The 15,327-nt window shown below is 34.4% G+C and overlaps 1 protein-coding gene across 1 annotated transcript; it reads right to left on the bottom strand.

Moving 5' to 3' along the window:
* Positions 1–8,930: 8,930 nt before the first annotated feature.
* LOC143538380 (glycerophosphodiester phosphodiesterase GDPD2-like) lies at positions 8,931–10,724 on the bottom strand. The gene is made up of 7 exons (XM_077031953.1): positions 10,573–10,724; positions 10,162–10,346; positions 10,035–10,094; positions 9,688–9,966; positions 9,522–9,617; positions 9,223–9,419; positions 8,931–9,114 (listed from the first exon to the last, which is right to left on the bottom strand). Exons 1-7 carry the CDS (start codon positions 10,673–10,675, stop codon positions 8,931–8,933), a joined length of 1,104 nt encoding a protein of 367 aa, XP_076888068.1. The 5' UTR covers positions 10,676–10,724.
* Between the last annotated feature and the right edge of the window lie 4,603 nt (positions 10,725–15,327).

The raw sequence follows: 15,327 nt of genomic DNA on the forward strand, positions 1-15,327 counted from the left end.
GCTAGTGAAGAAGGTGATCATTTCCTTGAAGAGTGAGAAGATTGTACAAGTGGTCCCTACCGTGTAGGGAGAAAACTAATGAAGAAAAATTTCGATCAGAGGACTAGGAAGAGGACGTGGAGTGAATTAGTTAACATTCACCTTAACCTTTATAAATTGGTTTGTGTCATCTCTATCTCTAAACTCTTTACTTATTTGCATTTATCTTTATAAGTTGTGAAAAGAGTTTAGCAAAGTTATTAGCTTATTAAAGTCGTATTAAAATATAAGTAAACCTACTCAACCCCCCCCCCCCCACCCAAAATCCCACCTATATTTTTACGCATGCCCCTCATCACCATTGTCGTCTACAAAGACATGATTATGTCCTGGTACGCAGTGTTTCACATTCGGCTAATGCGTTTATTTAGGGGACAACATAATTCTTGGGTCTCGAACACCTTATCTTGATCAGTTTCAAGGTTGAATATTGACAAGTGGCCAAAGTTGTATTAGAACTATGTTGGCTTGAAAATCTTCTTTGGAGCTACATCGCCCTCTTACACATGCCACTATTATCTATTATCTATTCACGTGTCTCGGCCGAGCCGAAAAAAATATGCCCTTTAAGCTTTGACGTACTAAATAATGTAATATTTTTTTTCTAAAAATGACGATTAAAGTTTGATGACCGTCGTTTGAGTCATGCAAAAACCTAAATAACCTAAGTAGATAGGGTAAATAAGGTATCGTATCCACCAGGAGTATGTGGTCAATGTAATCGTGTAAACAATTTCTAAGATTATGAAGTATGAATGGTAGTGCTGATCACACAAGCAAATAAGGTTGAGTTTTAATACTGATTAAACACTTTAACAAATTCAAGCAATTAATAAAAGCAAATCACACTCGAGGTTCAAGTATATGCATACAAACAGTAATCTCATGCAACCTAACAGAATAACTGTCATTGATTAACACAGACTGACTAACTAGTTAAACCTTAGGCACCAACAATCGTTAACACACGGCACTGGTTATCAAACAATCCCTACCAGTATGACTCAACTAAGGGCAATTGCATGCTTCATTGAATTCAACTAGTCAAAACAGTCTTATGAGCAATTATTATAGCAACCGACAAACTAATCGTTCTGATCAACATAAACCTAAACCGACTGAATGCACAGCAATACTAAACATCAATACTCATAGATTAATCAATAAAAGTTACAAAGTATTCGTTCTTAGTACATCAGAAAACTGAAAATAATACAAACTTTACATCCCGGGTATGATTCGGAGAAGACTAGCCGAGCATCGTCATCGATAGATCTTTAATTATGATGAGAAAGGCTATTAGGATTGATCAAGATATGATTGGTAGCCTTGGAATTCACCCAAATCGCCTAATAGCTGCTGGAAGTCGTCAATATTGATTAGGGTTCGCAAAATATAAGATATAGGTCAAAACCCGTTTTTTATGTCCATCGCGATACGCGATGGACATATGACCATCCCGTCGCGTATCGAGACCTAAGAAAACCTCATTTTTAGATTCCTCTCGTCAAGAAGCCCAAAATTCATAGATTATGGCTCCCGTAACTCATTTTCTAGCCCAAGATATGCTCGTTTTACTTCATGGTCGCATTTTGTTAACCCATCCTGTTTAGTTTTAGCATCAGCTTATGATTTCTCATCCATACTCTTCCTGAATCCTTGAAACACTTCCCAAGACATCAAATCATGCTTCGGTCTTCCCGAGATATCATTTCATGCTCGTACAAGTCTTCAATTTAGCATCTTTAATGATTAATGACCTGAAATACAAAAGCACGTATGAAGTACCAAAGTTCTAACAATATATTCAATAAAACTACATAATTAATACCCTAATATATATACAAAATACCAACCATCTTTAATGATCAATGACCTGTTAACCGCTTCAGCCCTTCTTCGATTCACCGGCTCTTATACCTCTTCATCCGAATTCTGATTTCCCTCATTTTCCATCTCAAAACCCTCATTCTCAAAACCCTCATTCTCGGGCTCAACAGCCCGATTCCTTCTAACCCACCGGTTAACCTCTTCCTCAAAACTTCCAAACCCCGGTTCTCATCATTTTCTTCACCCTCTTCTTCATCATCTGTCGGAATGCTAGGAACAGCATCATCAAGGTTAATCCGAACTCTACGGTTATGGATGTTATGTGGGACTGCTGGTCAGCCTCGTTAAGGTTTCGGTTTCGGTTTTGGTTTCGGGTTCTAGAAGCACGAGCTGAGTTATTATGGTCATTTCAGTTATTGAAGTCTGGTGGGTCAGGTATGTTGTCTGGGTGAAACGCGTTATTTTGTGGGAGTGGGTTTATGTTCTGGTTATCGTTCTGGTTTTGGTGTTGGTTTTGGTTATGGTCTTGATCTACCATTTCTGAATTTCTGTTATGGGCTCGGTTCTGCCAAGCTACTCTCTCAATTTGGGCTCGAAAATTAACGGTGACTGTCTGCCCGAGTGGCGGGTGTGCATAAACCTGTTATTTTCACAAACAACACACCCCGCGTAAAATAGAAAAATAAACTTTAAACTAAAAACTTAAAACAAAATTAAACACAAAAATCAAATAACACGAAAACACTAAGCGCACTAACTCCCCTGCAATAGCGCCATTTTGATGACCATCGTTTGAGTCATGCAAAAACCTAAATAACCTAAGTAGATAGGGTAAATAAGGTATCGTATCCACCAGGAGTATGTGGTCAATGTAATCGTGTAAACAAATTCTAAGTTTATGAAGTATGAATGGTAGTGCTGATCACACAAGCAAATAAGGTTGAGTTTTAATACTGATTAAACACTTTAACAAATTCAAGCAATTAATAAAAGCAAATCACACTCGGGGTTCAAGTATATGCATACAAACAGTAATCTCATGCAACCTAAAAGAATAACTGTTATTGATTAACACAGACTGACTAACTAGTTAAACCTTAGGCACCAACAATCGTTAACACACGGCACTGGTTATCAAACAATCCCTACCAGTGTGACTCAACTAAGGGCAATTGCATGCTTCATTGAATTCAACTAGTCAAAACAGTCCTATGAGCAATTATTATAGCAACCGACAAACTAATCATTCTGATCAACATAAACCTAAACCAATTGAATGCACAACATTACTAAACATCAATACTCATAGATTAATCAATAAAAGTTACAAAGTATTCGTTTTTAGTACATGAGAAAACTGAAAATAATACAAACTTTACATCCCGGGTATGATTTGGAGAAGACTAGCCGAGCATCGTCATCGATAGATCTTCAATTATGATGAGTAAGGCCATTAGGATTGATCAAGATATGATTGGTAGCCCTGGAATTCACCCAAAATTGCCTAATAGCTGCTGGAAGTCGTCAATATTTATTAGGGTTCGCAAAATAGAAGATATAGGTTAAAACCCATTTTTTCCCGTTTTTTATGTCCATCGCGATATGCGATGGCCATATGACCATCCCGTCGCCTATCGCGACCTAAGAAAACCTCATATTCAGATTCCTCTCGTCAAGAAACCCAAAATTCATATATTATGGCTCCCGTAACTCATTTTCTAGCCCATGATATGCTCGTTTTACTTCATGGTCGCATTTTGTCAACCCATCTTGTTCAGTTTTAGCATCGGCTTATGATTTCTCATCCATACTCTTCCCGAATCCTTGAAACATTTCCCAAGACATCAAATCATGTTTCGGTCTTCCTGAGAAATCATTCCATGTTTGTACAAGTCTCCAATTTAGCATCTTTAATGATCAATGACCTGAAATACAAAAGCGCGTTTAAAGTAACAAAGTTCTAACAATATATTCGATAAAAATACATAATTAATACCCTAATATATATACAAAATACCAACCATCAAATTTATGACAATAAACATAACAGTTAGCAAAATCATAATATTATAATGAGTTTATAACATACTAAATAGGCTAATAGCTAATTGAGGATTTGTGAAACTCATCTTACATTCTTGATAGCAAAATGATGAATCAACTCTTCGTAGTTTATGCTCTCTAATATTCCGTTTTCGATAAATATTATCGTCAACCCACTAAATCTTTCTTTGGGCATTGTGGATAGTAAATAAGATTGTAATAACAACAATTTCAAAAAACTCTTTTCTGTAGATGCTACAGTGACCGCTAGTGTTCGAAGTCGATGTTGTTGTTATCCCGCCTAATACACATCCATATTCACTTTCCTGTTACATTTTATCTTTAATATATACAAACGAAAACATAAAAGTCTTACGTGTCGCGATGTGGTCGCTCCATCTTTTTTTGGAGTCACCAGATTTGCTTGATTTTTAAATGGAGGCTTCTCATGCATTTGACCTGAATTCATGGGTATTGGACTTATCAAACCCAGATATTTCCTAAACGGGTTATAACATCTCATTAAATTAAAAACTAATCTCACCAAATATTTGATACAAAAATCTTATAAAGTAGGAATATACTAAACTTTAATATCTGATTTATTTAAAAAAGATATATGTTATTTATAATTAAAAAACCAATTTTATAGTAAAAAGAATAAACGGGTCTTGGGTCCTATCAAACTCATATAGCTTTTAAACCGGGTTATAACATCTTATTTATTTGTGAAATAATTTAATATCAAACCATAAGTATATTATTAACTTTCATATAATAAAAAAAATAATAATTCAAAAAATAGATAAATATTAAAAACAAATAATATAAAACGACCCGTAATACGGGGGATAAAAACTAGTTTATATTATATTTATACATTTTTATAAAAATAGATTAACATATTATTTTACTATATATTTCAAAATACTTTTTGAAATCCAAAAATTAATAGGAAACCATGTTTGTTAAAGATTGAAAAGAATATATTCATTCAAATGTCATCATTAACATATTTTACTATGTATATTGTTGAAGATTATAAAGAAAAACAAAACTCGAACATACTTTCATTTTACAAAATAATTTTTTTAATTATTAAATCATAAATTTATGCTTAAAAGTTGATTCATTTTTCTTAAAAAACAATCCATTTATCTATTATTATTATTATTATTATTATTGTAAATTGTCATATAAATTTACAAATTATAAATATATGCTTTAAATGTATCAATTTATTTTTTCGGTTAAGTTAGCTAACTATGTATTTTTTGGTTAATTTAATAAATCTATACCAATCACTTTCATATATAACAAAGTTTATCATATTTAATTTCTTGGTTTTTTATTAATGATTGTTTCGAGTTTTGCGAAACTTAAATTTGGTTTATACAATAAAAAATTGGTAAATAGTTTGTTTGGTACAAGTTAATTACATTTGAGTCAAAATTTGTTATGAGTAAAAAATGAGAAATCTAAGTATGTCTAAAAGTTTGAGAATGCAAATAGATTTATCGTCAAATTTGTTACGGGTTCAAAGTGTTGTTTTGAAATGTCAAACGGATGAAATTTAGAATTTTAAACATGATTTTGGTTTCAAATTAATTTTCAAGGACATTTTTGAAAAAAATCAGAAGGTTCGAGATTTGGTAAATTGGCTAGTTTCTCTCGGCTATTAAAATTTAAGAATAGATAGTGAACACTTATGACATGCCACCCAGGCCTATCAATGCTTCTAACTTGTATCTAATTTGAAACATTTGTGTCAGCATTAATTTTTTCTTCAATGGTGATAAGAACGTTGTATGCGAAGCATGTCATACAAAACTATGCTCAAATGAAGAAAAATATTCACAACATTTAATGGGTTAATATGTTATTTTTTATGTTATCAAACTTATTAAAATCTTTCTTAGAAAACATAGTTCTTGAAGAACATCAATCGTGATAATTTAATGTTTTCCTTTCCTACTATGGGTTGTAAATTAATAAATACATCAATCAATGTAACGTTGCTTCAGTATTTAGGCTGAGTGGTTAGAACTATTATTGTATGACTATTGTATGAGAAGTCTTCTTCCTGAATTCTTTCAATTATACATATATGATACTGACAATGAAAGTTTCAATAAAATGAGTGTTCTCGGATACGTTTTTGCATGTGCATTTTTTATTAAGTTCATTTAAAAAAAATCATTTTGTGACACAAATAAAATCAATTTATATACACATATTATAGATACAAGCATAAATGTAATACATGTTTCATATACGTTACGTAATTATTTTCCCTTACCTGTAAGTGGCGGATCCAGAGAATAATTTCAGGGGTAGCATAAAAAAATTTTAATCATACATTAAGAAAACTTTTTTATTTACCAGTTTCGCATTAAACGGGTCATGATTACGCGTTTCACGTGTAGTGCAGCCTAGTATAGTGTGTTGCTCATACAAGTGTTTGGTTACGCGTTTGGCGTGTCTCAGGCCTGACTTCGTGTTACAAGTATACCGACACCCGTTAACCCGTTTGCAATGACGGATCAAAACAAGTTGGTTTATAATGGGTCGCCCCAAAATAACCCAAACTTGTTTGCTTAATGATATCCTAAAATTATTCAAACTTATTAACTTACTAATACAATATTTTATTGATATTTATTGATCATACCAAACACATTATTAATGAGAGATTTTTGAATTTACTTAACAAAAATATTGATTAACACAATATTTAATAAAATAAGAAAATAAAAGACAATTGTAAACCATAAATAAAAAATAAAAAAAAATATAAATCATTAAACTAATCTAACAACAAAGCATATCATTTAAACATACATATTTATATGTTCAGTTTAACTAGAATATTTGATTAACAAGTAATGTGAAATGCTTAACTATAAGTTGTTTCAAAATTCAAATCAACTAAAGGGTATTATTTGTAATTGTGTTCATATTAAAAGAGGGTTAATAATAAATTTGTTTAGAATTAACTTTTTTTTATTAAACTAATATTCTTATCTCCCACGCTCCCGTTTCTGTCTCTTTCAAGATATCCATACTTCATGGATATCAAGTTAAGTTCAACGTTTCTTTTTTTAACTTTAAAAGGTTTTAGGTTTTTTTAGGGGTAACATAATATAATTTCAGGGGTAACGAAATACATAAAACGTAAAAAATTATAAAAATTTTCACTTCACCGGAAAATTTGAGGGGTAGTGGGTGCTACCCCTCCCTCTCAAGTAAGTCCGCTCCCATTACCTGTAATTTTATAATTTTGATAAGTCCGTGTGTCACACTGACTCTAAAACTAGTTGTATATAATAAACCTAAATTTTCTTATTATTATCTTTCAGAAATTTTAGTAATAACCTTTTAGAAAATAATATTAGTTTATATTTAAACTACTAACAATATATTTATTACCCTTATATATAAATAGCATAAATCAATGAATGTTACGACGGTGTGGGTAGAAAGGAGATACATCTAACACCAAGACACATTTCATAGGATAAGTTTTACACCGAATACGTACTAAAATAATAAATGATGTATAGAGTAGACAACATACGACCATGATAAAAATTGTAATGGGTTGGTGTTAGGTTGGTCGTTGTGGTATAACGTTGTTGGTGTTAACACTCTCCACGATAACCACTCACCATAACATCGTCTTATCAATCTTTTTCATCTTTAGTGGTGAAACTTGAACCCATAATCCAAGAATGTCAAAACGTGAACATTTAAATAGAGAAGGCCCGAAACATAAACATTTAAAGTATCACACAGTATAATTTTTTTCTTGGTAGAAAAATTATTCAAACTAGATGGGTTATATTTATACTTCTGACAAAAGAAAACCGGGGGTTCCACCCCTTAAAAGGTCCGCACATATCCACCATTAACTCAATACTGCCAGCCATAGCGACGGCCTGTAACACACGGAACGCTGAACCGGCACGGTGTTTAGGCGTTAAATCTCTGCCACGTCAAACTGGCTTACGCCGAAGGCGTAATACCACAACAAACAACCTTAAGACCGTAGATGCCACGGTCTTGTAACGTGACATCCCCACTTCAAAGAAATGTTTTCTTTTAACTTTAAGACCGTAGACTCCAGCTTGCAAATAAAACAATATTTGTTTCACAAACTATATGCTAGAACGTTAATTTCCAATACGACACATGCCTAACATGATATTAACTGTTTTAGGTCTAATATAAACAGGTTTGAGTCAACCTCAAATCAAAACATGATATATAGTTAAATAAATTGTGTGCTATGTCAGCATGGCGAGTTTAGGAGTAACCCGCTTGTCTTTTAATTCTTTACGATATGTGTTTTGTGTAATGCTTTATGCCAAATTTTAAAAGCTAAAATACTTATTAGAAGTAAAATATAATAGGTTATATATTAATTTGTATCGTAAGTTGTAAAGTTGTAATTTTGAAATATTAATATCCAAAAAGAGAAATTTGCTTATACTAGTAGCCAGTCATGCATGTCGTGTCAACTCATAATTTTTTGTTTCATACACTTGACACGATTTTTAGGTGTGTATCATGCTGTGCCTGCAAACTTGTGACACTACCCGTTTAATACTTCTAGATTTCTATTAGCCAAGATGTCTTACTAAAGAAGCACCATGCATCTTGGTTAACTCACACAATAAACATTTGGGTAAGTTTAGCGATATTTCAGAACCAATATAATGTTTACAACCATAAGAAAATCACATAATTAAGCTAGTATTAGAGAGAAAAAAAAAAGAATTATAATAATATTTTATGTGATTTCGAATTCCTTAATTTGTTGGGACACAAGTTGATGTTACAACACAATTCATATCAATGAATGAAGCTATGATGATGAATCAACCTACCCTTTTTCCTGCTGCTACTTTTGAAGACCCACTATATGTGAAACAGAACTCCACTACTCAATTCAATTCATCATCCTAACCAAACTCAATTTCACCCCCACATACCCGATCGAATGTATGTATTCAACTTCATGAATTCAGCACCACTTGTGATATCAAATTCTGCAAAATCGACTGCTCCATCTTCTCTTCTTGTACCGCTTCATCTCCCGTCTTTAAGCATGCGACCGCACTTGTAACTTCTTGTACCAAATCCACTATTACTCCCTCCACGCCCATAAGATATTGAACTTGAACGGCTTCCGGGCTGTTACTGTACGTTCAAAGTATATATGATTGTAGTTGTTAGCAAGGGGATCATATATGGTTTTTATTATTTTATATACAAGTAGATAATACATAAAAGAGGTTAATTAATTACTTTAATTTGCCATAAGTAAGGAGGGAGAGATTTGATTCTTTAATCTCTCTGACTACCGAAGGGTCTCTGAATATTCCATGAACTTCAGAAACAACTCCGTCCAACCCACCCGATAACGCCAAATTCTTAGCCTCGTCTAATGAGTTCATACGCGCATCATCAAATATCTCGTTTCCGCCATTCGTCAAGAAGTAAACCTGTCAAAACGTACATTTAGATTATTAGATAGATATAATTATTGAATTAACCCAATCCATCCATCCATGTATATTAATTAATGAAACAAAACCGATACTAACCGGGTATTTACTCTGAAGCTTCTTCATAAGCAAGGCCGCATCAGGCTGGAAGCTCGAGAAGATTACAGGTCTGTCTTTGGCGTTTTTATATACCACCTAATCAACCATAGGTTACAAAATTAAGATAAATATATACTCCAACAAATCAACACAAACACAAATTTACCTTCAAGATGAGTTTAAGCACATGAGTGAGATACTCTTGTTCATACACAACATAATCATCAAATTTCAACTCAATGTTGAATCCCAAACGCGTGTTTACTTTCTGGAACGCTTCTTCGAGAGTACAAGAATGATCATCCATCTCCACGTCCCACTCGACAACACTTCCGTTTGAATCTCTCATCAGAGTTTTCCCTATCTGCCCCGGTTCTCTTTGCGGCCCATAGCTTAAGAATTCATCCAGACTCAAATCGGTCACTCGTCGTTCAACTATGTTACCCTGAAAAGAATAGAACATGTTAATTAAATATGTTTTATATGAATTAATGTATTGAGGATTGAACTTACATTCTCCTTAGAGAGGATGAAATTGTCGTGGAAGATAATCGGTGCGTCGTCTTTCGTCACCTATAAAACGATCACATTAATGTATATTGTTTTTTAGGCGGGAAGTGATGAATAAAAAGTAAATAACCTGAACGTCAAATTCAATGTAATCAAGTGGGTGATTAGCAGCGTTGTTGAATGAAAGAATGGAATTCTCTTTGAAAGCTTTCATCCTCCTGTCCGTTGACTGTAAGATGTTCATACCATGACCTCGGTGGCCCACCACCATGAATTTAGGTAAACCTTTCCGCACATTTCTACTACCATCCAATCCTGAACAAATTTAAATACAATTTACTAAAGAAACTAAAATAAAAAACCCTACCCTGGATTACACCGTACCTCTCCTCAAAAACATCAAAACAAAATATGATCTCTATGCTAATTAAAGAGATCCACACCATCCTATATATGATCGATGCTCATATCATTTGGGTCGTATTAATTATTATTTCATATGAACTATATATATACAATAGTACCAAAACACAAATTATACCTGTTGGAAGACGGGTGGTGTAGAGAGACAAGGACACGGAGGCATCGTTGACCTGGTCAAGATGAGATACGTCGGAGACATGAATAGCCGCCTTGACAGCCATTGTGTTGTGTTGTGTGTGATCGAGGTGGTTTGGGTGGTGGGAAAAAAAAAAGGTTTGAAGAGGAAAAGGTATTAATTAAATAAGCAAATGGAGTTCTAAACGTGTAGTCACCGTCAGCTAGCTAGCGTTAGCTGACAGTGACACAGGGGGTGGGATCTTCTCTAGGGATATTCGTTGGTTGTGTATTCTGTGAAGAATTCTGAGATGAAGGTGTCCGTCCTGTGTCTTTATATATATATACGTATGTTGGGCTCTGATTTATTTCAGGAAACTTTTCCTTGGTCTTCTCTTCACCCAAACATATCGCTCCTATATTTAGGCTTTACTGCAAAATAATACACAAACGCACCTTAACCCAACAACAAAAACGATATACATTTTCTGCCTCTTTTCCTCTTGTGTTATGGCCTGTTAAATAATATAATATTATAAAAATAAAATAATGTAGTAACATAGGTACAATTAGACGTGAAAAAAAAAACAGTTCCAAGTCGTACCCGGTAGTGGTGTTAATCGGGTCAATCCGATCGGGTTTCGGGTTTTCTTTAAAAAATATCTAACCCGCAACCCGACCCTATTAAGGTTCGGGTTAGTCGGGTTTGGGTTATTCGGGTTTCAGGTTTGTCGGGTCGAGTCGGGTTAATCGGGTTAACCATGTTACTTTATAATTTTAAGTTGTTTTATGTGTTGTAACTTGTAGGTTGCAAAATTTCTTATTCCACTTAATTGTCAATTTCTTTCACAAGTAATTATCTTACAATTTCACATATAAACCTGTAAATGAACCGAACGAACATGAACAAAGGTGTCCGTATTCTTTCATTTAACTTTTAACGAACACGAACACTTAATCGAACAAATATTTGTGTTCATGATCATTCATTTAAAATCTAAACGAAGAATTCACGAACATAAATGAACATAATTAAACAAAGATAAACGAACATGAAGGAACATATATGTACATACATTAACGAACACAAACATACATTAACAAACATAAATGAGCGCATTTAAATAAACACAAACAAACAAATATAAAACATATTAGGGTGATATAATTACTAAATGCAAATAATATTTTTCTATTAATATGTAAACGAACATGAACGAACGTAAACAAAATGAACTATCATAAACAAACATTCACAAGCATAGATGAACGAGTGAAATATGTGTTCATGCTCGTTCATTTATTTAAATGAAAACAACGACATAAATGAAACATTATTTCCTTTATAGTGTTTATTTCACCTTTTAATCATTGTATATAAAGTTAAGTATCGCCACTAGTCGGGTTATTCGGGTTAACCCGAAACCCGAGTTTTTCCCAAAAATGAACCCGAAACCCGACCCTATTAACAATTCGGGTTATTCGGGTTGACCCAAATAACCCGATTAATACTTTTTGACCCGATTTAACCCGACCCGAATTTGCTTATTCGGGTTCGGGTCGGGTTAATCGGGTTCGGGTATTTTGGACACCCCTAGTACCCGGTATACTCAAAACCCGATTTGGGTATTTATATACCCAAAAGCCCAACCCGGTTCTATATATTATTTCTCTAAACGGTTCCTACCCGGTTCCGTCGGGTATTTTACATTTAATGCTGATGCAGCTCAAAATATAGCCGTTGGAACCGGTTCCAACGGTAATATAGCCGTTGGAACCGGTTTTTGTTGTCCAAAACCCTATATAAATTGATTATTTATTTATTTAACCATTGTTTCACCACTAAACTCAAAAACACTCAAAAATGCTTCTCGTTTTACAACCTCGACCAACCTACGCCTCTCACTTCCACTACTTCTTAGTTGTTACTATGGTAACCACCAAAAAATCTAACAACAAGGCTAACAAGAATGCTACTCCATCTGTTTCTATTGACCCGGTTCGTGTTGAAGATGACCCACAAGTTATTGCGGTCCCCGAGCATGCCTGCAATAAAGAAATATGGAAGAATTGGGATTTGGTTATAGTGATCGATGGTGATACTAATGCTCGTTGCAAATTTTATGGCACTTTCTTAAAGCACGATTCTAACTTAACTTTAAAAAACCACATCGACAACAAATTTTGCAAGGCCTTGAAAGAAGTTCACGCAACCGACCAATTTGAATTGGGTAAAGATGGTACACTCTTTCTTTACAACACGAACCGGGTTCAAGATAGAATGACAAAGTTCGTTATTCAACGAGGTTTGCCGTTTAACCACTTTGACAACCCGGAGTTGATGGCCTTGATTCGAGAAACTCTACAACCGCGATACACACATGTAAGTCGTACTACCCTTAGCGTCATTGTATCAAATTGTGGAAGTGTGCAAAAAAAGAGTTAATCGACTTTTTTCAATCTTTAGAATAGATGGTGAATTTAACTAGTGATGTTTGGTCGGCACCACACGGGTTACCCGAATCATACATTTGTGTCACCGCTCATTGGGTTGATCCGGTGTCTTGGCAATTGATGAAACGCACCATTTCTTTTGAAAACTTCTCGTACCCACATACCGTCGAAAAATTGTTTGAATTGGTGGATGAGGTTATAACGACTTATAACTTGAAAAATAAAATATTTTCGATATCGTTTGACAACGCATCAAACAATTCAAAGATGGCCGAAAAATTTATCATAAAATATTCACCACCTTGTTACGGGAATTTTTTTCATGTTCGATGTGTTGCACATATTATCAATTTGGTTGTTCAACCAGGTCTTGGCAATGAAAACATGGGTCAAGGTTTGACTTGCTTTAGACTTATGTTACAAGATGTTTTCAAAAGTGGTAAAAGAAGGCATCTTGAATATAAGAACTATTGCAAATCGGTTGAAATAAAATGTTTGGGCCCGAAATGGACGTTCCAACCCGTTGGAACTCAACTTGTCATATGCTCAAGTGTGCTTTTGCCCAACGCCAAACTTTACAAAGTTTTCATAACAATCTTTTTGATCGATGCGCGGCCGATATGCTTCTCGAAAATGTTTGGGTCAATGTCGGTTATTTGTTGGAGTATCTTGATGTTTTTAAAGACGCAACAACTAAGTTATCGGGAGTTTATTATCCTACTAGTTGTTGGGTTTTGCAAGAATTGTATAACATGTCCTTGAATTTTAGAGAGTTTGAGAAGAAGAACAAACTTTTCAATGATATTGTTGCGGTAATGAAGGAAAAGTTCTTAAAATATTATGAAGACATATCGCCGGTGTTTACTTGTGCCGCCACTTTAAACCCCTATTGAAATGTTAACGGGGTTGAGACATTGATCGAGGAAATATTTGACAACATGGGTATACATGAGATCGACCCGAAGTTGTCGACAGAAGCGAAGGATAAGTTTAACAAACACCTTCAAGAACTTTATGATCATTATTTTCAACTTTATGGTCCAAGCACAAGGTCGTCTTTTGTGAGGCAAACAACGAAAAGTAAGTCGTGCAAGGACAAGCTTATATATATGATTAATGTTGTTCGTGAATCGGCGGCTAAGAGGCAAATAGGAAACACAACAACAAGTGAACTTGGTCGATATAGTGGAGCAAACTATGTTGAGAGGGCAACGGTCGATGAAATTCGCAACATTGATATTTTGGCTTGGTGGAAAGGAAAACAAAGCGAATTTCCTATTCTTTCCGCCATGGCTCGTGAATTTCTTAGCGTCCAAGCTTCAACGGTTGCCTCCGAATCGGTTTTTTCTCTTAGTGGGAGGGTATTATCGATGTGAAGAAAAAACTAACTCCCGAGTCTCTAGAGGTTTGCATTTGCCTAAAGGATCATTTGGATGTGGTGGATCGTATACAAAAGGCAAACTTTGAAGACGAAATACCACTAGAGCGTCTTATTCATGATGAGGAGGTGGAGGAAAGGCTTTCTTTCGGGAATTCGGGTAGTGAAGAAGACGAGGATGAAGACTAAGAAGACTTGTAATTTTTATTTGTTTTAGTAAATAATTTGTAACACGATCAAATTTCAAGTAATTTTTAGTTTTTCTTTGTTTATTACTATTTATGTTTTATTTCTTATTAGTCATGTTTTATCTTTTGTTACTATTTCAGTTGATTTCAATAACGACGAGCATTGTATTATAAAAAACAACAAATATTACAAACATTATTAAACATGACGATATTAAACATAACAAGTTAAAATAAAAAACAAGGTACGTCATTTTAATCTGCGTTCTACAACGATTAAGCGTTGTTACCGGCGGCGGTAGGTGCTGAGTTGTAGAGCCTGGCGACTCTCCCGCTTCTGCTTTCTTGGCATCCAAACTTTTTTCTCACGGCAATACTTATTGGTATGCTTGCGTATGGTGGAGTTCGACCCACTTTCAGAAACTTGAAACAGTACTTGCACCGGGCCATCTCTTGTGAGTCGGTCATGACACACAAATCATAATGAACCCAAACATCGGGGCATCGTGTTCTTTCGATGACCATAAGAACATCGTCGTTACTTGCCATTGATTGCCGGTTTATGCTTAATTGTGATTTAAAGTGTGTTTTAGAAATCATAATGAACCCAAACATCGGGGCATCGTGTTGTTTCGATGACCATAAGAACATCGTCGTTACCTGCCATTGATTGCCGGTTTATGCTTAATTGTGATTTAAAGTGTGCTTTAGAGTTTTGAAAGTGGTTTAACAAGTTCTA

Source organism: Bidens hawaiensis, unplaced genomic scaffold (genome assembly GCF_021521415.1).
Source record: "Bidens hawaiensis isolate Kalapana, Puna unplaced genomic scaffold, B.hawaiensis_p1.1 tig00011614_1, whole genome shotgun sequence".
Classification (NCBI taxonomy): Eukaryota; Viridiplantae; Streptophyta; class Magnoliopsida; order Asterales; family Asteraceae; genus Bidens; species Bidens hawaiensis.

What these genes read in the sequence shown, in the direction of transcription:
- LOC143538380 (XM_077031953.1), bottom strand. Translation starts at nt 10,675, where the DNA reads ATGGCTGTCAAGGCGGCTATTCATGTCTCCGACGTATCTCATCTTGAC. An exon ending in CACCACCCGTCTTCCAACAG is followed by an intron (nt 10,347 to 10,572) that starts GTATAATTTGTG and finishes AAATTTGTTCAG; the next exon opens with GATTGGATGGTAGTAGAAAT. An exon ending in AGCTTCAGAGTAAATACCCG is followed by an intron (nt 9,420 to 9,521) that starts GTTAGTATCGGT and finishes ACGTTTTGACAG; the next exon opens with GTTTACTTCTTGACGAATGG.